General features: G+C 37.9%; 1 protein-coding gene across 4 annotated transcripts in view; it reads left to right on the top strand.

Moving 5' to 3' along the window:
• TDRD3 (tudor domain containing 3) overlaps nt 1–27,073 on the top strand; it is a 119,110-nt gene that overhangs the window by 60,393 nt on the left and 31,644 nt on the right. For all 4 annotated transcript variants that reach the window (XM_072850111.1, XM_072850113.1, XM_072850112.1 and 1 more), the window contains 5 exons: nt 5,185–5,256; nt 5,811–5,960; nt 6,660–6,800; nt 17,413–17,569; nt 17,921–18,046. In XM_072850111.1, the coding sequence (XP_072706212.1) occupies nt 5,185–5,256; nt 5,811–5,960; nt 6,660–6,800; nt 17,413–17,569; nt 17,921–18,046 (646 nt within the window). The remainder of the gene's footprint in view (nt 1–5,184; nt 5,257–5,810; nt 5,961–6,659; nt 6,801–17,412; nt 17,570–17,920; nt 18,047–27,073) is intronic.

Genomic DNA, 27,073 nt, shown 5'->3' with positions numbered 1-27,073 from the left:
TTCCTATCTCAATAGAACAAAAGTTGGTGCAGGAAGAATTTTTCATACACTTGCTCACAAATGAGTGGAAGTTCCTAGGGCAGGAAGTTGTGACACTACTACAAACTCAATACTTACCAGATTGACCCTACTCAAATACTTACCAGATCAACTATCACTACTACTACACACACATCTCTCTATATTTTTACATCCATGTCTCTGAAACAGATTAGCTGCTTATGAACGCAATGGTCACTTCTGTGTAAAGTACTTCTTTTACTGTTGCTGATGCTAAGTTTTCCACAGCCATTTTTGTTACGGCTAGCCTTCTTCAGTGTTGTTTTACATTTTATAGATCTGAGCAAACTGGGCCAAAATTTATTTGAACGTTCGAGTTACACAGTGTCCACTCTAGTAGATTCTGTTTGGCATCCTTTTTGTGCTTCTGCAGTTGAAAATAGTTTCTTAAAAACATTCCTGGTTTTAAATGAAGCTGCCTGTTTGATTAAAAAGAAGGTTCTGGGACCAAAAGCAGAAACATCCCATTTTATCATTTTTATTCATATTTAGTATAAAGTCTTGTGAGTTCTCTCTCCACTTAAAACCCACGAAGTTTTAAGAGTGATGGTGACAGAAGAGAGACACATACAAGTAATGCATTCTTAAGAATGCCACCTAATTGGTAAGAGAAGGGTCAATAGAATCAGTTAGCTTTTATTGGTGATATTTTCGACAGTCTGTTTTCATGTTTCTTCTACCTGGGCTTCAACAAATAAATGTTGCTTTATAAAAATTAGTTTGTTTTTGAGGTCAATGTCAAGAAATAACTAGGAACACATTCTGTTTACAAGAAAGCAAACCATTTAATAACCATTGGTGTGCTGCTGACTACAACAACTTTGACCACTTGTTGTTAGCCAGTTCTGTTGGCTTTATGCGATATGTTTAAAAGATAGGTAATTAAGTTTTCACTGATTTACTAAAGATAAAGTATAGAAAGTTAACTATTGCATATTGCTATCTGCTTAATTCTCTGGTTCCGTCTTGCAATTTGCTGGAATATAATTTTCTTTTTCTCGTTGACCAGCTCACAGCACATGATCAGGTTCCCAGCATGAATGTAGCCATGTCAGAAAAGCTGTGGGTGATGAGAAATCGGTTTGGACAGGTGAACCATGATGACTGGAAATCATAGTTCCAGTTCTATATCTGAACTGACAGCTAGACAGATAGGGCTCAAACAAGTCTATAGAAGGCAGATGCTACTTTGATAGCAGTTTCCTCATGAACTCGATGTTTCTGTCCTGTTCAGAAAGCTTTACAGAAGAGAACAGTTGACAAATAAGCAAGATTGTCAACTCTCAAAGATATTTGAGCAAGGACATTGCCACTCCTTGTCTAATCTTGCCACTGAAGCTTAAATGAAATGCTGAACTGCGTTTGCATGGAAAGACAGAAAACTTGTATTTGTGTGACTATTTCAAATTACTTGTTTTGAAGCCAGGATTTTTTTCTCTCCACTACAATATCTGAGAAGTGTTAATTGGGCTTCTTGTGTAGATGATAAAATAAGTTTCTTTTACACTTATTAAAAAAGTTAGTGCTATTAAGTCAAATAATATTACAAAACTTTAGAAATGAAGTTGTTTGTCCAGTCTTAAATTATTGCCCTTGCACCTACCTGTCAGCTTCTAGTTGTGTAGTTGCATTACCATTTTGTTCCATTCAGAACAATGTTTGAAATTACTAAAACTTGATTCCTCCCGAAAGCAATGAAAAACTCGCACTACAAATATAGAGTGTGCGGAATGAATGCATTATTACCGTACTGCATGTGGAATAAATGTGGAATTCCTTGTAGCATTCAATTTTATCATAAGGTAATTCTTGCCTAGAAATTTCGATTTTTTTTTTTTTAAGTGTCACTGTTTAAGTGACGGTAAATAAATAAGGAGTAAATGAGAATGTTACTCTGTGATCTTTTTTCTAGACTATTTGGAAATATAAGGTAATGTGTCATGGCCTTCTTTAGGTGAGAATACAGTTCCAAATAATTATTGCTTCATAGTGTTCCTAGTGTTCTGGTGGTGGCTGGTGTTTCAACCAGTGAGGATCAGTATCTGCAAGATATTGCTGGTACCCTTCTTATGAAAGAAGACTACTTTGTATTGCTCTTAATCAAAATATCGGATGATATGTAAGTGAAGGCTGAAACAAATTTTGCTGAGGTGATTGGTAAGACTGGTAGGCCCTTGTATTTTTAAAACATTGAATCTGTCAAATTACGGATTAGGTAAAAGTAAAGATCACTAGTATACTTAATGATTCTTCTATTTTGGTGAAGGTGAGGCTAAATATTGAGGTTACCTGATGGGAAAAGGGAGTAGTTTTATGTATACTTCAAAATTCATATTAGAAAGAAGTATGAGGGTATAGTGGTATATAATATCTAGGAGTTCAGTCTCATATTGTGAACTTTGGTTGCTTAAAAGATTCCCTAGGAAATATTTTTTTAATGTCACAATCCAAATACAGCAGAAAGGGTAAAAGCAGCATACTGAATGTATTTATAACAAAGTTTATTGTAAATGATAATTACTGCTGTGCTACAAGCAAATTTAATTGTAAGTTAAAAAATATTGTTCTTGTTGACAGTTTGCTTTTTATTTGGTGCAAAGTGAAATTTAATTTCCAAAGCAATTGTTCTCACTTCTAAGCAGACAGTGCTACCTGAGAAGAAAGTGTCAAGGCTGTTATTTACCATTAGGCAGAGTTCTTTCATTCTGGATAACAACTTTATGCAATAAATTTTTATGATTCAAAATCCATGTAGTTAAATGTTAGTAAATATGCAGTCAATTTTTAAGTGCTTTTTTGCTATTTGCCAGATTACATGTTTGAGCAGTAGTTTGGAACAGTCTTTTTCTTGTATGTGTTTCCTTGATTCTGATTTGGGAAAGAAAAAAAGTGTGACCTTAAACTTAAGCATGTTCTTCCTGATTATAGAACATGAGGAATTAACTATGATCAAATGCTCGAGTTCTTAGGCTATCATATAAATATTTTTATTATAATTTGATTCAGTGCTGGAGTTCATTTCAGAATTGCCTACATATCTCTAGATCCAAACAAAAAAAAAGTGTAAGGTTTATTGGAGCTAGAGTGCCTACCCTGGGGAAGCGAGGCGCCTTGGCCATCAAATGACTGTTGTACTGTGCTGCTTCAGTTAATAGATATGGGAAGGTATGAGCGTGCTACAGTGATCAGCCCTTGGTTAGCTCATAATTCTAAGGCAGCACTTTAAGTGAACTGATTGAAACTAAAGCAGAAAAATTTTATGATTTCTGTACTTCTGAGTGCTTTGTTTTGAATAATTTATTGAATACTTTATCAGTGTTTTTTGCTCCAAGGCATGAGAAAAAGGATTTTGAATTTTATTTTTTTTTAACCTTGAAAGGAATAAATAACCATAAATGATTTAGAAAATGGTCTTTGGTTCCTGAATAAAAGTAGTTAACTTGAAAAGAGTGGACCAAAAGTTTTGATTTGGGTATTAGCTGAATTAATCTCTTATTTTAAGAAATTCTCTGATAGTATAATGGTTTAAAGCATAGTCACATATATACTACAGTTCTCACATGATGGAATTAAATCAATTTTACATCAGGGTAATAAATATGTAGGTGAATGTCATATATAGGCTTAAGTAATTAAAACTCTCTCTGCTAACGGGGAGTAGTAAATGGTGTATGTAAACATGCATAACTGTCCCAGTGGGAAAAAAGGGACAATAAGAAATGAAGATGATAAAACAGATGCATTATAGCAAATGCAGTTTTGAAGCATTTTAACAGCATTAAGGACCTGTTCCTCCTTTTTCCACTTCTGAAACCAAATATTTCTGTGTAGCACGGAATAATTAACACATAACCAAATGTCAATTCCAGTGAATTTCATTCTCTTGCAGGTTGCTGCTGTTGTAACAATTTGTAAAGAAAGAGAAAAAGTGTATCAACAATGAACAGATATTTTAATGCAGTGTTTTACAAATCCATCTTTTTACTGTTGTTGGTGACTAGTAATTTGTATTATTTGAGAATGCTTTGATTTTAGGCCTAGGTCACTGATTGCCTGATTGTGGCAAAGTGTTTAGAGCACTTGTATTCTATAGATATTACCTATCAGTAATCATTATGCTTATTGATATGGTCTTTGCGATCTGCTGATCAATTTAGTGTATGTACCATACTCTTCATAAGGCCATAGGGGAAATTTCCTAGTGGCACAGTATTTTTTTTCAAACAGTGGCAAAAAGAGATGTTTTTTAGGGAGAGCACACAGCTTGAACTCTTATACAGCCTTGGCATCCGGAATTGTTGTATTATGTTTGTCAGGGGATACAGTCCTGACTAATTCTTTCAGTATTTGCTTATGCATGGGTTAATGAATTTCACAGAATGGTTGAGGTTGGAGGAGACCTGGAGGTCATCTGGTCCAAACCCACTGCTCAAGAAGGGCCACCTAGAGCTGGTTGCCCAGGATAATGTCCAGGCAGCTTTTGAATGTCTCCAAGGATGGAGACTCCACAACCCACCAGGGCAACCTGTGCCAGTGCTCAGTCACCCTCACAGTAAAAAAATCATTTTCTGATGTTCAAAGGGAACCTCCTGTGTTTCAATTTGGTTCCATTGTCTCTGGTCCTGTCACTGGGCACCGCTGAAAAGAGCCTGGCTCCATCTTCTTTACAGTCTCCCTGCAGGTGTTTGTGTAGATTGGTAAGATCGCCCTGAACCTTACCTTCTCCAGGCTGAAATGATCCAATCCCTTTTTAAACATGCTGAAACTGTATGTGTTTTACAACCTCTGGCGGCAGCAAGTTCACTGGGGACTATGTAAAGAAACATCTGCTGCCTATTTGTGTGCTGCTTTGTTCTGTTAGTGTAGATTTTGGTATATAACTGAATTTTCTGTATTTCCTGTGTGTGTTGCCTTCATGATTTTGCAAATTTTCATTATTTTCTTTGTCTCCCTGCCCTTCATCCAACTTTCTCAAGTTAAGCACCCAAGGATTTTAAGCGTATCCTTATTTTTTATGCTTAAAATGTTCATCTTGCAAGTTTCATATACTTTCTGAAATAGAGACATTTATCATAAAAGCTGTTTTCTGTTTGCAATTTATTAATCAACAATTTTCTTTTACAGAGTTTAGCAAAACACAATAGGAGTAACATTGGAACGGAAGGTGGCCCTCCCCCTTTTGTACCTTTTGGGCAGGTATAAGTGTACTTCTCTTTGTCATTTTGTAAAAAAACCCCCTATATCGTGATATCTAGGGGACCTGGTTCCAGTTAAACAAAAGCTATCAAAACACCTTAGATCATGATGACTTGGATCTAAAAAATTTGCCTGTTTTTAAAAAATTGCATTGATCCTGTCACTTTGTCGTATCAATTTATATTTAACATTTTTCCCCTTAATTTCAAACTTAAAATTTTATTTAGTATGTGGAGCCTTTGATTCTTCTGGTTAGATCTTGTAGGTGCTAGCATAGTCCTTTCTTAAACGCCAAAGGTATTTCTTAAACGCCAAAAATCATATTAGCTACATCATGAACTAAGCTTAAAATGTAAAAGTCACTCTTTTTGGCCTTTCTAGTGGACCAGAGGAGCGTGCTTTTCAGCAAAGACATCTAGATGTCCTAGGTGTACATTTTTGCGATCATGTTCTTTATCTTAAGTTGTGCTACTCTAATGGAATAATACCTTTTTTTTTTTTTTTGGATGAGACTAGGCAGAAGAGTTAATTAAAACTTTCTTTTGCATTCTCAGAAATGTGCATCTCACGTGCAAGTGGATAGCAGAGAGCTTGATCGCAGAAAGACTCTGCAAATGACAAATACAGTAAAAACTGTTGTGGACAATGATGAATTTGAAAAGCAGAGGACGGCTGCTATTGCAGAAGTAGCAAAGAGCAAGGAGGTTAGAATGCATGTGTTGCAGCATTTTATTTACTGTGATTGATCTTTTCTTGTTATTTTAAGTATTTCTCTCTTAAATGACAAATGCTTTCTGATGTTTGCCTGCTTATAGTTCTACTCATGTATCTTTAAAAAGGTGAATCAAAAATAGAGTCCTTTTGGATTGATGGGTATGTTCTTATTTTAATAAAGCTAATAAATGTATCTTAATGTTTTATTGTAGATATGATTTTGATTTGATACCACTATTAAAAAATGTGGTTTTCACAATTTAGCTAATGAATTTAAGTAATAAGTACAGGTTATCAATTTTCATCTGCTTTTTTAAATTCTCAAAAACCCATGATTCCCTGGATTCAGTCTGAATGAATAGCTAGGAAGTTTAGTTCTCACGTGTCAGGTTTTTATGTCCTCCCTCGGTTTTCCTTTTAGTTTATTTTTCAAATTTGCTTGATAAATCATAAAAACTAGAATTATATACCCTTTTTACAGCCTCATTTGGGCATAGGGGAAAAAAATACCTACATAATAAAGTCATCTTTTTTGTGTGTGTAAACTAGTGCTTTATTTGTTGATGCAAAGCATAATCATAAAAAATACAGCTGCATCAAATTTACTGCACTTTTTCTACTAGCTAAATATTAAGGCTTATTTTCCTAAGTTCTGTTTACTGAAATGTTGTTTTTGTGCTTATCTAAAGACCAAGACGTTTGGAGGAGGTGGTGGCAGTAGCAGAAGTAATCTCAGTGTGAGTGCTGGAGGGAATCGAAACAGGGAACTGTTCCAGAAAGAGAAGATAACAAAACCTGATGGAAAGAATGAAGGTGTCTACCGAGAACTGGTAAGGTGGAAGACTTAAATGGAACCTTAAATGTGTAGTATGAAAAAACAAATGTAACAAAAATAAAACCAAAAGACCTTGAGGAATAAGGGCTTTACTTTCAATTTATTTTGAAGTCTGTTTAGAATACTTAGGGTGCTTTTGTACCTTACTGAGATAGTTATGAGTTTCAATGTGACTTTTGTTTAAAAAAAAAAAAAATAATAGTCTTATCCAGTAAAATTTAAAATCAAGTCCTCACAAGTAGTGTATGTGGTATAGGATATTACAGTATAGTTATATTTTCTTGTTTAAATAAGCTTAACAGTTTTGCATGTTAACATCTATTAATTAATTTTAGGCAGGAAGGGTTTCATCCTTCAATTTCAACACATCAAATAATATTTTAAGGTAGCTTTTCTTCTGAATTAATTTAATATTTATTTTAAGAATCTGTTTTAAACCCTTTCTTTGACATGAAGAAAACTTAAGTGATACTCTGATTTTTAAAATAACAAAATAGAAATACTTTTTTGTGACATGGAAATGTCATGCTTACATAGTCAGAAGTAATGTTTCATTTTGAGTAAGGTGGGTTGTCGTTGGAGAATCTGAACTGTGCCCCTTAATCCAAAACATCACCTTCCAATGTATTTCATAAATTTATAGTTACTGAGAAGTGTTCTTTGGGATCACGGCATTGAATTAAGTGGGTATAAGGTGAGCAGTCATTGAAGTTTCTGTTTTGATTACTTCAGTAATGTAAAAGTTTATGATGGAGGAAGTATTTGTTATCAAAACAACTCCGGAGCGGAATTTCCAAGTATGCAAAACAATTGATGATTCTGATTTGAGTGATGAAAGCAAACTGAAAGAAGCATCGCAACAATGTAGTAACTCAGTAAACCAGTATTAAAATATTAATTATAAATGTAACTTATTTATTTTTGAATATTTTCCACCTTATTTACTTTTACCAAAGGTTTAACAATGAGAAGAAAAGACATTTAGGAACAACACTTAGGAAACCGCGTGTTAGAATTTTGCTTGTATAGTGTGTGTCATCATCTTGCAGCAAGGAGAGCCTCCAGCAGTGCTGCCTTCAGCACTGTGCTCACAAATGTCAATACAGAATTGTAGAAAAACAGGCTGAAAGGATCTCAAGAGGTCATTTAGTCATCCCTCTGCCCAGTGTAGCACCAGTGGTACACCTTGTCATTCTTGACAACTGTGTCTCGGCCTAAATAGACTTTAAAAAAAAAAAACCCCAAACAGACAACAAACACACACCCACACTCCCTCCCCGCCCCCAAGTTTAAATTGGGTAATTGTTTAAAGTATTGTGTTTTCTGTTTTTTCTATGAACTGCAATAAATTTGTCTTACCTTGCACTGTAAAATGGCAGTACTTCCAACTAATCGAAACTTAGTATTATCTAATTTAGTATATCTAGATGCTGTTTAGAAGAAGCAAATATAAACACACTAAGCCTATACAGAAAGCCTTCTTTGGTTATAAGTAATGATTTTTAGATCTTAATGCAATGGATAATGAATTTGTTCTGTCTTCTCAGAAATGTGACATCAAGTAGGTTTGATTGTTGACTTTCATGTATATTGTTGACTTGTATGTATATTTAGAAATAGTTAAAGATTTTTCATCCATCTGGTGTGTTAACTTCCAAGAAACCTGAAGCACTGTATCTTTACGTACAAAACAAGAAACAAAGAAGTAATTTTTCCTGTTTATTCATAGACAGACGGTGGATTGCGGAGGTCAATCATCTTCCTCTTGTAATAGACCTTATAGGATACGTCCTACAATTTTCTTTGTCTTTCCAGTTTTGTATAGGAGAAGCAAGATTTGTGCTGTGTAAATGAAGTTGAAGGGAGAGTTTTTGACATCCAAAGACACTTAAGATACTAACTCCTTTCTCAAACAGTCTTTGTATCTGGGATATCACCGTTCCCTTGAGTCTCAAATTGTGACCTATCCAAGATTTTTTTTTATCTGTAGCTGAGAGGACAGGTACTGTATATACGAGTCTTTATTTCCTACCGGTCTTTGAACGTAGGTGTCGTGCACAGAATTTCCACTGTTGAAAGAAGGTGATGCAGCAGTAATGGCTGGAAGTTCTCTTCTCATCCAAACCAACTACTTAACTACAAAGGGGAGAAAGGTGAAGCAGATTTGCTGAGGAAGTACTTCCCTCTGTTGGCCCCCTGTTGCCATGCAGAAGAATCTAGGAGAATGGCCCAGAGGAGGAACTATTATATTCTGTCATTAAAAATAAGACATTATTTAGACAACCTGAAGTCAAACTCAAGCGGGATGATGATTGCCTGTAGACACTGAGGTCATGTTTCTGCCCCGCTGGATTTCAAAGACCTTTTAAATTCTATTCCTTTACTTAGTGAGTCTTTGGACAGTTAAATTAGGAGTGTTGTTGAGTTTGGGAATGAAGAAGGCTACATGAAAGCATTGGAGTTAACGTTGCTGAGCATGTGGGAGTTGTAGCCAAGCGCTGCCAAGTGTCATGTCTTACACATGTCCTGGTTTCAGCTGAGGTAGAGTTAATTTTCTTCCTAGTAGCTGATACAGTGCTGTGTTTGGATTTAGGATGAGAATAATGTTGATAACACACTGATGTTTTAGTTGGTGCTAAGCAGTGCTTACACTAAGTCAAGGACTTATCAGCTTCTCATGCTCTACTGACTGAGAAGGCTGGAGATGCCCAAGAAGCTGGGATGGGGCACAGCCAGGACAGCTGACCCAAACTGGCCAAAGGAATATTCCATACTGTATGACGTCATGCTCAGTATATAAACTAGGGAAAAGCTGGCCAGGGGTCTGCTGCTCAGGAACTGGCTGGACATCAGTCAGCAGGTGGTAAGCAATCGCATCGTGCATCACTTGCTTTGCATATTCTTTTAGTAGTATTATTATTATATTTCATTTCAATTATTAAACTGTCTTTATCTCAACCCATGAGTTTTCTCACTTTTACTCTTCCAGTTCTCTCCCCCATCCCACCAGGGGAGAGGGTGAGCGAGCAGCTGTGTGCTGCTCAGTTGCTGGCTGGGGTTAAACCGTGACAGTACTTTTGGCACCCAACATGGTGCTTGATGGGTTGAGATAACGACAGATCCGACTAGAGCACGTTAGAACAAATTTGTTATAAACATTAATTATACTAGTTCGATAGTCGCTGGTCACAATGTTGATTTATTTGCTCTCAGAATTCTTGTGCTTGTTCTCAGAGATGAGTTACGTAACACCTTACTTGCTGTATATGTTCCCTCTTGTGCTGTTTATCACTGCTGGGAGCTGGGTCAAGGTTATTGTTTTGCTGTACTTCGTAATACTGGCTTATAATATGATAAAATGGCTGGTTGTGAGACTAATCTGGTATTTGTACTCAGCATTTCTGTCTTCTCCATACTTTGGGAGCCATCTCTCAGAAACTATTAATAATTACACTTTGCACCTTTTCTCCTCGGAGAGCCTATTTATGGGGGAGACGCCTGCCTTCGCCTTCCCCTTCTCCAGGCTAGTTACAATAGCTCTTGAGAATTTAGAATATCCTTGGGATGTTCAAACCAGCATGTTCCTGTTGCTGCTACTCCTGAATGTGTTTCAGGTCTTTTTAATAATATTTAAGAATACCACCGAGAGATCTACCCCGAGGCTGGATAGTTATGAGTGGCAGGGTGTGTGGAATAGTATGGACAAGTACCTAGGACAGTGGGCACCTACAGTGTTTTGGAACTTCACCCCTTGAACAAGTGCAGAATCCTGAAAAACTAGTAGAATATTTGGAAAAATTATGCTGTCACCCTGACAATTCTAAGGACATAGACATCACTGCAATGTGCTGGGGCCTGGCCTGTGCCTACTGAGCCTGTTCAACACTATTCAGTACCCTCAAGGGGAAGAGAAGGTCTCTGGATCTGATGACAAAATGACAGGAACTGCAGCTACTCACCACGCAGTGACAGGCGCTGTGGCTACTCCAGCCCTGGCAACAGGCACTGCACCTGAACCAGAGAACCAACCGATGCTGGTATCTGTCACCCCTATACACAAGAAGAGATCTTGGAAGAAAAAGTCAGCTTGTTTAGTAAGGGATGATGAAAAAGCAGGGCCATCACGAGGAGAGGAAGAGGAAGAACTCAAAAACGAGGCAGTAACCACCTGATCCCTGTCCCTGAGTGAGCTGGGAGATATGTGAAAGGATTTCAGCAGTCGCCCAGGCAAGCACATTGTCACCTGGCTGCTTGGATGCTGGGATAATGGGGCCAGTAGCCTCGAATTAGAGGGTAGGGAAGCCATGCACCTGGGATCCCTTTCTAGGGAAGGGGACATTGACAAAGCAATTGGAAAAGGGGCACAAGTCCTCAACCTCTGGAGACCACTCCTGTCAAGTATGAAGGAAAGGTATCCCTTCAAGGAAGATGTTATATATCGCCCAGGCAAATGGACCACCATGGAGAGAGGTATCCAGTACCTGAGGGAATTAGCCGAGCTGGAGGTGATTTATGATGACCTGGAAAACAAAGCAGTTAACCAAAGATCCAGATGAAGTCCAGTGTACACGACCCATGTGGCAGAAGTTTGTACAGAGCGCACCATTGTTGCATGCAAACTCATTGGCAATAAAGAGCTGGAAAGACAGAGAGGGACAAACGGTGGATGAATTGGCTGGCCAACTCTGGCAATATGAAGAAAGTCTCTCTTCCTCCCTACGGGCCTGTGTCTCGGCTGTGAAGAAACTGTCCCAGGAAGTCCACCAACTCAAAGAGGGTATGTCCTACTCCCCACCTGTACAGACCAGTATCTCAGCTATTAGGAGTAAGTGTTCCTCTGCTCAAGAGAGAGGATACAGAGACATGTAAAACCATAGGGTGCCCTGTGGTTTTACCTGTGTAACCACAGAGAGGACATGAGGAAGTGGGATGGAAAACCTGCCTCAACCCTAGGGGCATGGGTATGTGAGTTGCAAGGAAAAACAATCACCAAAGGGGGTCCTTCCAGCAAAATTGCTGCTACAGTCTCCAGTGAGCAGTTCCTCAGGCAGAGTAGCAGAGCTGATCTTGTATCTTAACAAAGGGACTTTTGATTCGCATTTACAAGAAGTGGGTAATGAATACTATGACCAGGACTAGAGGGGCCCTGCCTCCAGCCAGGTGGAGGAAAGGGACAGCCGAGTTCACTGGATGGTGTGGATTCGATGGCCTGGCACATCAGACCCACAGGAGTATAAGGCTCTAGCAGACACCGGAGCACAGTGTACCCCAAAGCCATCAAGCTATAAAGGGGCAGAACCCATCTGTATTTCTGGAGTGACAGGGGGATCCCAACAGCTAACTGTACTGGAGACTGAAGTGAGCCTAACTGGGAATGAGTGGCAAAAGCACCCCCTTGTGACTGGCCCAGAGGCTCCGTGCATCCTTGGCATAGACTGCCTCAGGAGAGGGTATTTCAAGGACCCAGAAGGGTACTGGTGGGCTTTTGGTATAGCTGCCTTGGAGATGGAGAAAATTAAACAGCTGTCCACCTTGCCTGGTCTCTCAGAAGACCCTTCTGGCTGCTGAGGGTTGAACAACAACAGGTGCCCATCACTACCAGAATGGTGCACCAGCGGCAATATTGTACCAAAGGAGACTCCGTGATTCCCATCCATAAGCTGATTCATCTACTGGAGAGCCAAGGAGTGATCAGAAGGACTTGCTCACCCTTTTAACATATGGCCAGGGCAAAAGTCTAATGGAGAGTGGAGAGTAACAGTAGACTATCAGTAGACTATTGTGGCCTGAATGAAGTCATGCCACCACTGAGTGCTGCCACGATGGACATGCTGGAACTTCAATATGAACTGGAGTCAAAGGCAGCCAAGTGATATGCCATATCTGATATCGCTAATGAGTTTTTCTCAATCCCTTTGGCAGTGGAGTGCAGGCCACAGTTTGCTTTCACTTGGAGGGGCATCCAGTACACTGGGAATCGATTGCCCCAGGGGTGGAAACACAGCCCCACCATTTGCCATGGACTGATCCAGACTGCACTGGAACAGAGTGAGGCTCCGGAACACCTGCAATACATTGATGACATCATCGTGTGGGGCAATACAGCAGAAGAATTTTTTGAGAAAGGGAAGAAAATAGTCCAAATCCTCCTGAAAGCTGGTTTTGCCATAAAACAAAGTAAGGTCAAGGGACCTGCAGAGGAGATCCATTTTTTAAGAATAAAATGGCAAGATGGATGTTGCCAGATCCCAATGGATGTGATCAACAAAATAACAGCCATGTCTCCACCATCTAGGAAAAAGGAAACACAAGGTTTCTTAGGCGTTGTGGGTTTTTGGAGAATGCATATTCCAAATTACAGTCTGATCATAAGCCCTCTCTATCAAGTGACCTGGAAGAAGAACAATTTCAAATGGGACCCTGAGCAATGACAAGCCTTTGAACAAATTAAATGGGAGATAGTTCATGCAGTAGCCCTTGGGCCAGTCCAGGCAGGGCAAGATGTAAAGAATGTGTTTTACACCTCAGCCGGGGAGAATGGCCCTACCTGGAGCCTCTGGCAGAAAGCACCAGGGGAGACTCGAGGTGCATCCCTAGGGTTTTGGAGTCAGGGATACAGAGGATCTGAGGCCCACTATACTCCAACAGAAGAAGAGATAATGGCAACACATGAAGGGGTTGGAGCTGCTTCAGAAGTGGTTGGTACTGAAGCACAGCTCCTCCTGGCACCTTGACTGCTGGTGCTGGGCTGGATGTTCCAAGGGAAGGTCCCCTCTACACATCATGCAACTGATGCTACGTGGAGTAAGTGGGTCGCACTGATCACACAATGGGCTCGAATAGGAAACCCCAGTCGCCCAGGAATCTTGGAAGTGATCATGGACTGTCCAGAAAGCAAAGATTTCGGAATATCACCAGAGGAAGAAGTGATGCGTGCTGAAGAAGCCCCACTGTATAATAGACTGCCAAAAAATGAGAAGCAGTGTGCCCCATTCACTGGTGGGTCCTGTCGTATTGTGGGAAAGCATTGGAGGTGGAAGGCTGCTGTATGGAGTTCTACAGGACAAGTCGCAGAAACCGCTGAAGGAGAAGGTGAATCGAGTCAGTTTGCAGAGGTGAAAGCCATCCAGCTGGCTTTGGATATTGCTGAATGAGAAAAGTGGCCAGTGCTCGCTCTCTATACTGATTCATGGATGGTGGCAAATGCCCTGTGGGGGTGGTTGCAGCAATGGAAGCAGAGCAACTGGCAGCACAGGGGCAAACCCACCTGGGCTGCAGCATTGTGGCAAGATATTGCTGCCTGAGTAGAGAACCTGGCTGTAAAAGTACATCATGTAGATAGATGCTTACGTACCCAAGATTCTGGCCACTGAAGAACATCAAAACAACCATCATGGGGATCAGGCTGCTGAGATTGAAGTGGCTCAGGTGGATCTGGACTGGCAACATAAGGGTGAATTATTTATAGCTCCATGGGCCCATGACACCTCAGGCCATCAAGGAAGAGATGCAACATATAGATGGGCTTGTGATTGAGGGGTGGACTTGGCCATGGACACTATTGCACAGGTTATCCATGAAGTGAAACGTGCTGCAGTTAAACAGGCCAAGTGGTTAAAGCCTCTCTGGTATGGATGACGATAGCTGAAATATAAATATGGGGAGGCCTGGCAGATTGATTAGATCACACTTCCACAAACCCACCAAGGCAAGCTCCATGTGCTCACTATGGTGGAAGCAACCACGAGATGGCTGGAAACATATCCTGTGCCCCATGCCACCACCCGGAACACTATCCTGGGCCTTGAAAAGCAAGTCTTGTGGCGACGTGGCACCCCATAAAGAATTGGGTCAGACAAGACTCATTTTCGAAACAACCTCATAGACACCTGCGCCAAAGAGCACGGCATTGGGTGAATATCTCACATCCCCTACGATGTACCAGCCTCCGGGAAAATTGAACGATACTATGGAGTGTTAAAGACTACACTGAGAGCAATGGGTGCTGGGACATTTAAACACTGGTATATACATTTAGCAAAGACCACCTGGTTAGTCAGCACTAGGGGATCTGCCAATATAGCTGGTACTACCCAATGAAACCTTCTACGTACTGTAGAAGGAGATAAAGTCCCTGTAGTGCACATAAAAAATTATGCTGGGGAAGGCAGTCTGGGTTATTCCTTCCTCGGGCAAAGGCAAAGGCATCTGTGGGATTGCTTTTGCTCAAGTACTTGGGTGTACTTGGTGCATAATGCAGAAGGATGGGGAATTCCCATGTGTACCTCAAGGGGATTTGATTTTGGGTGAGAATAGCCAATGATTCTAATTGTATTATGTTAATTGCTATATTACATTGTATATCATTGTTTCTATGGTTGCTATATGCCATATCAATGGTATTACAGTAAGAGTCACCCAGATCAATGAAGAATGAACTTTGATGAAACCGAGCAAAGTGCAGCAGTGATGGAACCAGAAGTGGCTTCAGCATGCAACAGTCCAACACCACACACCATCTTTCCTGCCCTGAAGGACTGTTATGACAGAGGGAGACCCAAGTCATGGACTAAATTAACTCAACAGGCATTTTGGAGGCATGGCCCATAGACTAAGGGAATGATATCTGTGTGTATATGTTAAAAGACAGGAGAAGTGGTGGTGATGAACTGGAGCATATTGGAAAGTGTGGGACCTGGGTATGATGTAGGTGGTATAGAATAAGGGGTGTATGCTGTCCTGGTTTTGGCTGGGTTAGAGTTAATTTTCTTCCTAGTAGCTGGTATAGTGCTGTGTTTTGGATTTAGGATGAGAACAGTGTTGATAACACACTGATGTTTTAGTTATTGTGAAGTACTGCTTACACTAAGTCAGGGACTTTTCAGCTTCTCGTGCTCTAATGACTGAGAAGGCTGGAGATGCCCAAGAAGCTGGGAGGGGGCACAGCCAGGACAGCTGACCCAAACTGGCCAAAGGGATATTCCATACCATACGATGTCGATGCTCAGTATATAAACTGGGGGAAAGCTGGCCAGGGGTCTGCTGCTCAGGAACTGGCTGGGCATCGGTCAGTGGGTGGTGAGCAATTGCATCGTGCATCACTTGCTCTGTATATTATTTTATTATTATTAATTATTTCATTTTATTTCAGTTATTAAACTGTTCTTATCTCAACCCATGAGTTTTCTCACTTTTACTTTTTGGATTCTCTCCCCCAGCTCACTGGGGCGGGGGGCAGGTGAGCAAGTGGGTGCGTGGTGCTCGGTTGCCAGCTGGAGTTAAACCACAACAGCCCATTACAGTGATTTTTGCATAGCTAAGAGCAGTTACGAAAGTTATTTGAGGTGTTATATCTTCTGGCTTACAGTATTGATATATCTCTTTATTGAGATAGCGACTACAAACACTGATTTTGTGTGTCTGCCCCCAAAAGGAGTGGCGCTCATATCTGTTGTCCCAGAGCACAGTGTGTAGCTGGAATTAAGACCAAAAGTGAGTGTATTAGAACATCAGGAGAAATTACATCATAATACATTGTGAAACAGGGGAGAGGAAGGGTTAAATGTTATTTGTCATACAACTCTCATACAGTTTTAATTTAAATCATTATAGGAATAAAAGTTCACGTTCTTTTAAGCAGTGGGAGAAAGAAGGGGTTGTATATCTTAGAGGTTAGATTCCCTTGGTGGTTTGTGGTTTGTTTGTTTGGGGGTTTTGGGGGGTGGTTTTTTTTTGTTTGTTTGTTTGTTTTTGTCACAATGTGGTTATTTTGGAACGTGCAGACAAAATGTTATGTTCTTGGGACTCCAGTTAAGAATGTATTTGGTTACAGCTGTTGCAGTAGATGGGTAAGTGGCATCATTTTGGTTGGGTGTGGGATGAGCAAGGACAGAGGGCCTAGTCCCATTTCGTGTTTAGTGCATGTAGGTGTGTCCGCACTGGAAGAGTCAGTTTTCACTTCAGTGCTTTAAAGCACAGTGCAGATGTAAGGTTATTTTCTGTAATTAATGCTCTGTGATTCCTGCTTTGCCTTTTTGTCATCGTGCTCTATACAGTTTAGAGTAAGAAAGCCTGTATTTCTGCGTAAGTAAATTGTTTGTATTTCTTTGCTTTCTTCTACAGAATCTTTAGTGATTCTATTTTCTGTGTTTTAAGAAGTGTATAATTGGGTATTGTAATGTCTGTAAAAGTTGTGAAAGGGTTCAAACAGAAACAAATGACTTGTTTTTATACCAGTATTACTTTGAGAGATTCCTTTTAGTTTTCATCTCAGAGAAAGTATATTACAATCCATCATACTATTCCAGCGTACAGTGAAGGAAGAGGTAGACTAGGGGAATTTGTGCTTGAAACCACACAATATTAGAACTGAAAACTGATGTGTTAAAAATCATAATAATGAAAATTAAAAAACCCTCTAGTAGCCAATTGTTTGGACCTAAGAGAGATCATATGTGAAGATTTTATATAAAACTGAAATATTTATCGTCAATGAAATATAAAATAGTGTTTCAATTAAAAATCAATGAAAAATTAGTTTCAAATCTGGTGTTTTTATAGAGTGTCTTGTATCTTATGATTAGTTCTGTGCGTACATTTTATTTCAGGTTGATGAAAAGGCTCTAAAACACATAACAGAGATGGGTTTCAGCAAAGAAGCAGCAAGACAGGCACTTATGGATAACAGTAACAGCCTAGAGGCGGCATTAAATTTTCTTCTGAACAGCAGTAAACAGAAACCCATTCAGGGACCACCACCTAGAGGTAAAACTTGCAAAGAAATGCTTTAGAACAGTATTTATGAGCAAAGGAATTTGTGTATGGTAGATTACTAATGTAGTTATAGAAGGGCATATCTGCATGTTTTTTTCCTGCAAGTTAGAATGCATTGCAAACCTGAAAGCAAATACTTAGAAAAAGCCTCTGTGTATTGTGTTCTTGTCAGAATTTTTGAATTTGAAGTCACGGATTTGAATATCCTTGTCTGTATCTATTTTGTCTATGATATAGTTTTTTAAAGATAGATAATGCAAACATTTTATAAATCAAATAAAAAAGTGTGTACACTTCTTTGTTATTTATTCTCCACTCATAAATAACTTCTACTGTTTACAGGTAAAGGAAAGGGCCGAGGCCGAATAAGACCTGAAGATGAAGAAGAGCTAGGAAATGCCAGACCATCTGCACCAAGCACGCTGTTTGATTTTTTGGAATCCAAAATGGGTACTCTAACAGTAGAGGGTAAGTTATTGAAATTAATGTATCTGGAACCACTCAGCCAGTGTTGGTGGAATTCTTTTTCCTAATTTTGTTATCTAAAAGGTGGTTCCTATAACTTCCTCCACAGTCAGCTGTAAAAAAAAAAAAACAAGGAGTGCTACAGAGCTATTCCTCTCCTTTGAAGAAAGGTCAAATAAATCACGCTATGGTGGTTTGTACTTCTGTATTGATCATAGAAGAGCTTAGGGTGTTTCTTTCAGATTTAGATGTCTAAAAATCAGTAATTTTGAAATAAGGTGACACAGGTCTCAGGTTTTTAATCTGATTTGATAAAGGCTCTTGCAACTTCAGTGGACTTCTGTGTCGTTCAGAAGTAAATAAAGAAAAAAGCCATAATTTCAGTCTTCCATCCTCAGTTTATAAACAGCCCATTTTGTGTGCTGCCCAGTTAAGAGTTTAGTAATTGTGGTAAGTGTAATTGTTTTTGTAGTCCCTCTGTCTGGAGGCGGGGGGAAAAAAAAATCTTTTTGGCTGCTGTAAAGTATTAAACAACTATTTTCTCCTGGTTTTCCCATTTAAGAAATGTAGGGACTGAGGGAACGGTAGTATTTTGGAAAGAGGGAAGCCAAATATTCCCTCAGATTTAATGCAAAATATCTGAGGTTTTTCTTTAATGTCCTTTTATTTTTCTTTCTTAAGAAGCCATACAAGAATGTAGTGTATGCATCAGGATGCCTGTTTAGGTCTAAATCATTCAGTGCTTTGGAAACTTTGACAGACAGATGCATTAAGAGAAAAAAGAAGAAACTTCACACATCCTGAGGTCTCTAGAGGCTGCTGTAATATTAAAGTAAAACTCGTGGTAAGCTGAGTAATAAACGGAGATCGTTTTTGGTATGGCCTTGGAGGTGTTTCAGTAGCCAACATGAAATGAAAATACCTGCTTCCATTATTTAACATGAAGGTTTTGTGATGGAGGTGTAATTTTTTTTTCTCCCTATAAAATGATACTTTTCATAAAGGGTGAAAAAAGGGTCATACTAGTTTATATGAACTGTTTGATATTTTGGAGTTTTCTAAGGAATGAGTGCATTTAAGGAGTGACTGCATTTATGTGTAATTATTTTTTTAACTTAAGTTCCAAAATAGTCTTTGACTGTTAATAACGGACTCTTGCTTTGTGTATTTTCACTGGATTTGGGATTTTAAAAAAAAACCAAAAAGTGTGTGTGTGTGGAAATAATGTGGAAAAAGTGGAAAACAAGCTTGTAGTAAATGACAGGGAACAGGTTGCCCTGTTGGGAAAGGTATGAATGGCTGTATTGTCAGTAGGCACCTGCATCTGAAATACAAGTAGAACATCCCCATTACTCTGGTTAGTTGAGTGAGAGATATTTTATTGAATGTATTTTTTTTGTTTGTAGCTTATATGTATTAAAAATGTGTAAATATTTGTCTTTTTTTGCTTTAGCAGGGAATTTAAGGTTAGTTGTGTTTTGAGAGTCATTATTGAATTAGAAATGAAAACATGTAGCCATGTATACTCTGTCAGTGCATCAAAACCCCAGTTTTCTGTGAGAATCATTAGGACTATCTGCTTTCCATTAAATGAATGGCATATTTTTTTCAAGAGTAGTTATTGTTAGATCTTTTGGACGTTTGAAGCTGCACATTTGGAGTTGCTACTTGCATAAGCAGTGTAGCATTTTGCGTGAATGTGTTGGGATTTTTTTTGCAGCCTGTAACAACTAAAAGTCAGCATATTCGGGTGGATGGAAACACAGCAGTCTAGAAATTCGGTTCTTGGAGCTGTATGGAGAATGCCTTTATCCAAAAAAGAGGAAGCAGCAGCAAAGAAAAAGGACACGTGTGTTTTCATAGAAAACATGCCTCAACAGATGGGCTCAGGAGTTAGTGAAGCTGCTAGCAAACCCAGGGGTCTCTTGCTGCTGCTAGTAGAATTAGATGCGCTGTTGAGCCATTTTAGAGTTCACTAAACATTTTTATGATGTGATAAGTTTTAACTATGAACAGAAAGGCATATGCTTAAAATGTGATAGCTTATAGTTCTTTTGATAGCAAATACTGTATTGTTGCTGTATCGAGGTTGAATTTCATTGCAACAGTGTCTTTTTTTGGCCTGCAAAACAAGTGATTTTAAATAGCTAAATATTGTTTTATATTTTAGTTGTGTCTAGGTATTACTAAAACAGTTTGTAGAAAGTGAACAAAAAAGTTATTACGGAGTTCCTTTTCTTATGTATGTTTTTATAGTTTGTTTATGGTGAGTAGCCACAAGTTCATGGCTTTTTTTTAATGAAACAAAGCTAGTTGCAGATCGAAAATTTATATAATTTTTATATTATATAAAATTTATATAATAACAGTCTTCACTGTTTTTGTCAGAAATTTAAAATATTTAAAGAAAATACCTTTGAAATACACAAGCATTCTGCATTAGCTGATACAATTTTGTAAACTGTTCAGGTAATGAATATAATCACATTTTCAAAAACATGTGTAGGGAATTATGCTTGAGATGACACATATTTTGGCAACTCATTTTGTTTACCAAAGATGAGTTAGATTTTTAAGTGAAAAGAAATAAAAATAGTAGTAGTGTTTTTCTCTCGTATTACAAACAATGATTTTTCTTTGGATAAGTTTTGTGCTGATACTGAGAGATTAGAGAAAGCTTTCACCTTCAGTGTGACTGAAAGACATTTAAAGGAAAATAATAGAAATAATCCCTGTGGGATATATGTGTTTCTTATTGTCAGTAATTTTATATTAAGTAATAGTAATTTACCAATAAATGTGGAAGGAGCGAATTGCTTCTTTTAAAATGATATTTCTGATTGATAGCGTTTGCTTAGGGGGAGTTTTGTGTTCCTTTGGGTTTAGTACGTGAATGTAGCCAGCATAGTAGTGTAATAAAGCATAGTGTTATGTGAGTAAAAAAAAATAAATATGGTTATATTAGCATATATACTTCAGTTTATAATCTTCAATATTGTGTTTTAAAGATAAATACACTTTGCTTTTGTGTATTTTTTCCCTCTCAAATAAAGGTTAAAAGATTCCAGAAATGGTATAAGAAGAAAAACATCATTCTATGAAAACTTGGTAAACACTTTTTACTTCTTCAGTTGCCAATAGTTCTGGCATATTTCCTAACGTGACACACAGGTTTTTTTCTGTGTTTTAACACTATGCTGTATGCGTATTGAGCATTCTTTGAATGATCAATACGCAATCTGATGTACTATTCCTGAGTCATGCTTTTCTGAAAAAAAACTTGTTAGCATTTTTGAAGAGTTCAGAAAGTGTTCTGATTATTTTTTTTATTTTTTATTTTTTTAATATTACTGCCTTTTTTCCTTCTGAAGAAATAGTAATACATGTTCTTGTATTTTCTGTTATTTGGAAGTTAGTGGGCTTTACAGTGGTTGCTCAGTTGCATTTTGTTAGTTTTTATTTTCCTTACTGAATGTGTCTAGCCCATAGGATTGTGCGTCTCTTTCTATGACAGGTTTTATTTTTATCTTGCGGAGTCTACTTCAAATGGATTTTTCAAGAAATACATAGGTATATGCTGAATTGCAGGCTTTTTGTCTCTTAAAAGTGCTTTTTTTTCTTTGCCAAGTTTAAGAGAACTTGTTCAGTGCGATGAATTCCAACACATCTTCAAAATCATCTCTTGAAAGTGTTAATTTTCTGCCATTTTTATGCCTCTGTGGTTGAAAATAATCTTATTTAAATTCTTAATGATTAGTTGTTTTAAGTTCTATGCAAACTGAGATGATGTGAGTGTTAACAGTGTTTGCAGGGTGATTATGTATCTGCAGTGTACTTACCACTGTGAACTCTTTCGTCATGAAGTCTGCATCCAAGTGTTTGCAGAAAACAGGACATATATTACTAGCACTTTTTAAATTTCATTTGATCCTGTTAGTTGTTAGCACTAGAGACATGTAGTTTCTCTCTTAGTATTAAAAAAGTAGCGGTCAGAAATGAAAGGCACATCAGGGAAACAGCTAGAAACAACTCAAATATGTAATGCTATATAGCCAAGAATAAGGTCTCTTCATTGATTTTTCTGCATAGTAACTGTACTAAGGAGGGCCCAGGCAGGCAGGTGTTTCTGCAATTATATGTAGCATAGTACAGCCTCCATTCAATATAAAAGATGATTGATTGTGCTGCAGTGTTTCTGACCCCTTGCTGTCCCATATGGTCTCTAAAATTCCAGTTTGTTTTGGGGATATTCAGAGAGATGGCCTTTGTATAGGGATAGTGGTTTTGAATAAATGAGCACATCCCTGCTATTACACTAATGCACATGATCAGGAGCCTTCGATTACCTGGAATGGCCATATTTATAATTATTGCAAGCATTAGGCTTCTATACCCTTCAGACAGATTGTAATTTCTTCTAAACGACTGAGAGTCTATGTAGAAGCAAAAACAAAAGGCACTTTTGCTGAACTGAGATAAATATTTTTTTAATTCTGTACCACTCCACATTTTTTTTTTCAAAAACTGCTTATGTGATCTGGAGAGGAAGTGTCTGGAAAAGAAGAATTGTTTCTTTTCAAGCACACAGAATATTAATTTGCTTTTCTCTGTGCATCCCTCCTTGTTTTTTTATCTAGTGTTTCTAGGTGCACCCTAAACATCAGTACCGTTGAAAATTTCTGAATTCACTTCTGGATTTGCAGTAATCAGGCTAGGTGGTTCCATTTGTGAACAGGAACTGTAGAACAGTTGTTTAATTTGTTATCTTTGATTTGGTACCTTTTCATAGTCGGATTTAGACCAAGTAGAAAAATATTTATGAATTGAAATACCTTTGTGTTTTGTTTAGGAGGTACTTCTATTCCTTTTTAGAGATAAGACAGTACATTAAGCTTTTCGTATGTTTGTTTTTTAAAGAAGTACAAATTAGTTATAAGAAAGTAAGGTGTTAGTCTTTTACCCTGTAAGTGGTGTCTTGTGAGGTTTTTTTACGTGTCGTTTCCTTTTTTCAGAGTTAGTGAAAAATTGTTTTAAGTAATTACAGCTCTCAAAAGTATTAAATACCTGACTCAATGATCTGCTAGTTTTTTAGTTGTAAAACATAGCATATAGTAAACATACTTTGTTGAAATGAAATGTAAAGAATTAAAACAAACAAACCCATAGTTTTATACTGCAGATTTATTTATTTGTTTTTAACTGTGAATGGTTGGTGACACCTATGAAAATATTTCTGTGTTGAAATTAAGTAGTTTGAGTTTTGGTTGGAGAGAAAAACCTGCTGACTGTGAGAGATAACAAAAATAGTAGACAAAGTTGCTGTCCATTAGCTGCCTTTGCTTGCACTTGGATTATTTCTGCTACTGAGCACAAAAGATTTTTTTCCATTAATCTTCTTATTTTTCTTTTGTTATGAGGAACAATTCATCCATCTTTGCCAGCTTAAATAAGTAAACACAAGGATTATCAGTGCCAAAGAGCTGAGAACAAAACAGTGCCAAAAGCTCTGACTATAGACTTAAGGAATAATGGACAAAATGCTGAGAACCAGGCATGTTTCAGATATTTTCTCTCTCTTCAGTTCTTAGGGACTTAGAGCAGGCTGGTGCTTCCATTTGCTCTGGATCCAAAGCCACAAAAGCTTTTGGCAGACATCTGTGTCTTTGAAAGACTCAAGCAAAGACCAACTTTTAAATAATTATTTATTTATTTGTTATTTAATGGGGTTAGTGGTAAGAAACATAACAATGACTTTGGTTAGAGCATTGACCCAGGATGTAGAAGGTGAAAACCTTTTCCGTTTCAGGTTGTGCAGAGTTGCCCCTTCAGTCCTCCCAAGAGACAGGCTGTGCTTGGGGTGGACGTTTCATGCTCTTCCTGTTAAAATGAACCTCCTGTGCAACAAACTACAACATGAATAGGATCACAGAAAAAGCAAGTGAGAGGTAGCATATTAATAGGGCCACTTCAGAAGAGGGAAAGTCATAGTCTCTGTTTCTTGCTCCAGTAGTTAGGCTTTGACTGAAATACAAATTCAGACATGCACTTTTGATTTAAAGGTGGTGAATTAAGTCTACTCCAAGGTTAATTGTTTCAGCAATTAAAGATCAGCATTTAAAAAAACAAAAACCAAACATTTTTTCATTTCTAATCTAAATTTTCTATACTCAGCTTCTAACTGCTGTATTAAATTATGCCTTTCTTGCCATACAGAGAGCTATCAAAATTTGCTTTCATGGTAGCTATTTATAAGACATAATGAACCTGTATTTTACCCATCAGCTGTGTTAGCTGTGTGGACTGAGCTTTTCCAGTCTATTGTCAAAGACTTTTTTTCCAGACTGTTTTCTCTCTTTTCTAAACAAACTCATTTATCAGTTTTCTTCTCAAATATGCATCCCATAAGTACAGACCATACTCTTGTAGTGGTTTGAATGATGCTATACAACATCAGTATCACATGGACTCTTGCCTGCGCCCACTCTGCATCTTGAGCATTCCACCGAATTTAGCTGCAGTTACCCTTATGTTCTATGTTCTCTGCCACCAGTGTTGTCTGCAGGAGATAAGTAACAAAAGAGGTGCTGACTGTGTAGGAGGGTTTGCAAACAATTGCCTTTGGCAGAGGTTTTTACTGTCTCATATTAACTCTTCACCCAACTGTCCCTCAGAAGAAATAGGACTTCAGTGGAGAGTAAGCATTTATTGCAAGCAGAAGGACACACACCCAAACTCTTAGGGACCCAGCCCCAGAGATCTCCAAAGGAACAGGGCATTTCTGTGTTTCTGTCCTTGAATTTCTGTCCTTCTCCTACTTAACTGTTTATGCTTGAGGTAAACCAGGATGTGTGATGTGTGGGATTTTTTTTTGTTTTGTTTTTTATACGGTAACATATTGTTTGGACTATTTGGGGATAGTACATCTTGTCTAGTTTCAAGTGTCTTTTTCTTGTTTTAGTCCATTATTTTGTGAATATATAAATCATAAGTTAAAAGTTTGAAATAAGTTGGTAATGCAATAAATATAATTAAAAATTTGTTTCATTTCTTGGTCACACAATTTATTTGAATACCTGGGGGCAAGGGAACTTGAGGGGAAAAAAAAGTCTGAGCTTTTAGAGTTAAAGGGAATTTTAACATTTGGAATTTACCATTTAGTAGCCATATTTTCAACAAGTACAATGCCCTATTGACAGTAAGGGATCCAAGTTATGAAATAGTCACATTTATTATGCAGCTTTACTTCTAAAAATTGAATTTCAATGTTAATTGTGAATATCAAGAAAATGAAACTCAGTTTTGTTGTAGTATTACGTTAGCATTGGTGACGTGTTAGGAGACTTTTGCATTTTTATTTTGCCAGTAACTTCTCTTTAAATATATGAGATAAAAATATAGTAAATTTCATACATTTAAAGAGTAATAAAAATTACCAATTTTTGTTTCAGCCCTTTAATCCTGTTAATTCAAGTTTGTAGGGAATGCAACGGCAGAATGTTTTGGGTTTTTTTTGCCACTTCTTTATTAATATCATCATCCTTCTCAGCTTGTATTTATTTTGTTTCAACAGAAGCATGAACTCACGATCCAGTTCCTCTGTGTTACTACATTTCAGAAAGAATGATATTGATATTTATGTAACTTGACAAAGATCTTGAGTAACTGGAATTTCACTCCGTGACATGAAGTGTGTGCCAATGTGTTATTAATTTCCTTCTAATTTTTTAATCTTTTGGCCAATACGAGATGGAACATGCCCTGGGGGTAGCTGTCTCAAAGACACACTTTCATAAAGTTGCATAAAAATATAATTCAAATTGGAAGAAGAAACCCAAATCATTGCCACCAGCGTGGGAAGGGCTGCTGTCTTTGAGTTTAACCACATTATTAAACATGATAAAATCCATGGGAGAGAGCTACAGGAAACTGTGCTACTTAAATTCCATTGTACATGGAGCAGTGCTTTTTAAATTGCATTGGCTGGGATTTCCAACTGCAGCAGGTCCTGCTGGTTTCTTGTAAGCAGGGGGATGTGATTGGTTCTGTACAGTCTTCTTGGGTCATCCCATACAAAAACTAAAATGAGTAAAATAACTGAGTGATGGTTTCAAACTGAGAAACGCTAGTTGTAATCTTAAAACTACCCAGCAGATGACAAAAGCCTTGTCATTAATTTTGAAATAGAATTTTTTTTCTAGACCATGTTCCCAAACATCCAGTTACAATGATGATGATTGGGCTGATGCGTCTTGCTGTTTGACAGAATAGGGTACCAAATCGTCTTGTTAAATGCCGAATTAATATTAGCTTGTTACTGCCCTGTAGGAACTATTACTTTTCAAGGAACATTAGCTAATGGTTTGTTGGAGGTGGGGCAAGAAGAAGTAGAAGCAAGGGACAGCAGCTGCAATAGACAATCTGTGAATAACATCCCTCATCGCTTAACTTTTTCTATTGAAGAAGCTTTAGATTCCCTTCAGTTTTTTGGTGATCAGGCCAGACAGCACAAATTCATGAAGAATTTGTAATATTCTCATCTCTAGGTTTTTTTCGTTGACTACTGTTGACAAAGTAACGTATACTGTTATTTGGCAGTTTCCATTTGTGAATGGGTTGTGCTTGAAGGTTAAACAATCAGTTAACATTTCCTGCTCATTCAAGGCTGTTGCGTGTGATGTAGTCCCCTGGGAAGCTTTTAGCGCAATAACTGCATCTTCGTAGAAGACATCAGTTTACTAGATTTCACATCTCTTAAGATTAGAGTAGAAAAATGTCAGGTGTTTCGTGAGCAGCTTTTGCATGTCGCAGTATAGATCTAGAAAAAGGATGCTTATGCTCACTGTTTTGAAATTCTGTAGTCTTTCCATGCTGTCTAACATTTAGTAGTATTTGAATTTTCCCACACTATTTAAAAAAAAAATTCTGTAACTGAAAGTTCCAACACACTTTAAAGTCAGCTTGTTGCTTTTGTATCACGATCACATTATGTCGTGTAGAAATAATTTATTTGATCATCCAATAGTCCTGCTT

The sequence above is a fragment of the Ciconia boyciana genome, chromosome 1 (assembly GCF_034638445.1).
Source record: "Ciconia boyciana chromosome 1, ASM3463844v1, whole genome shotgun sequence".
NCBI lineage: Eukaryota > Metazoa > Chordata > Aves > Ciconiiformes > Ciconiidae > Ciconia > Ciconia boyciana.
This window is presented reverse-complemented; position numbering and strand designations above follow the sequence as displayed.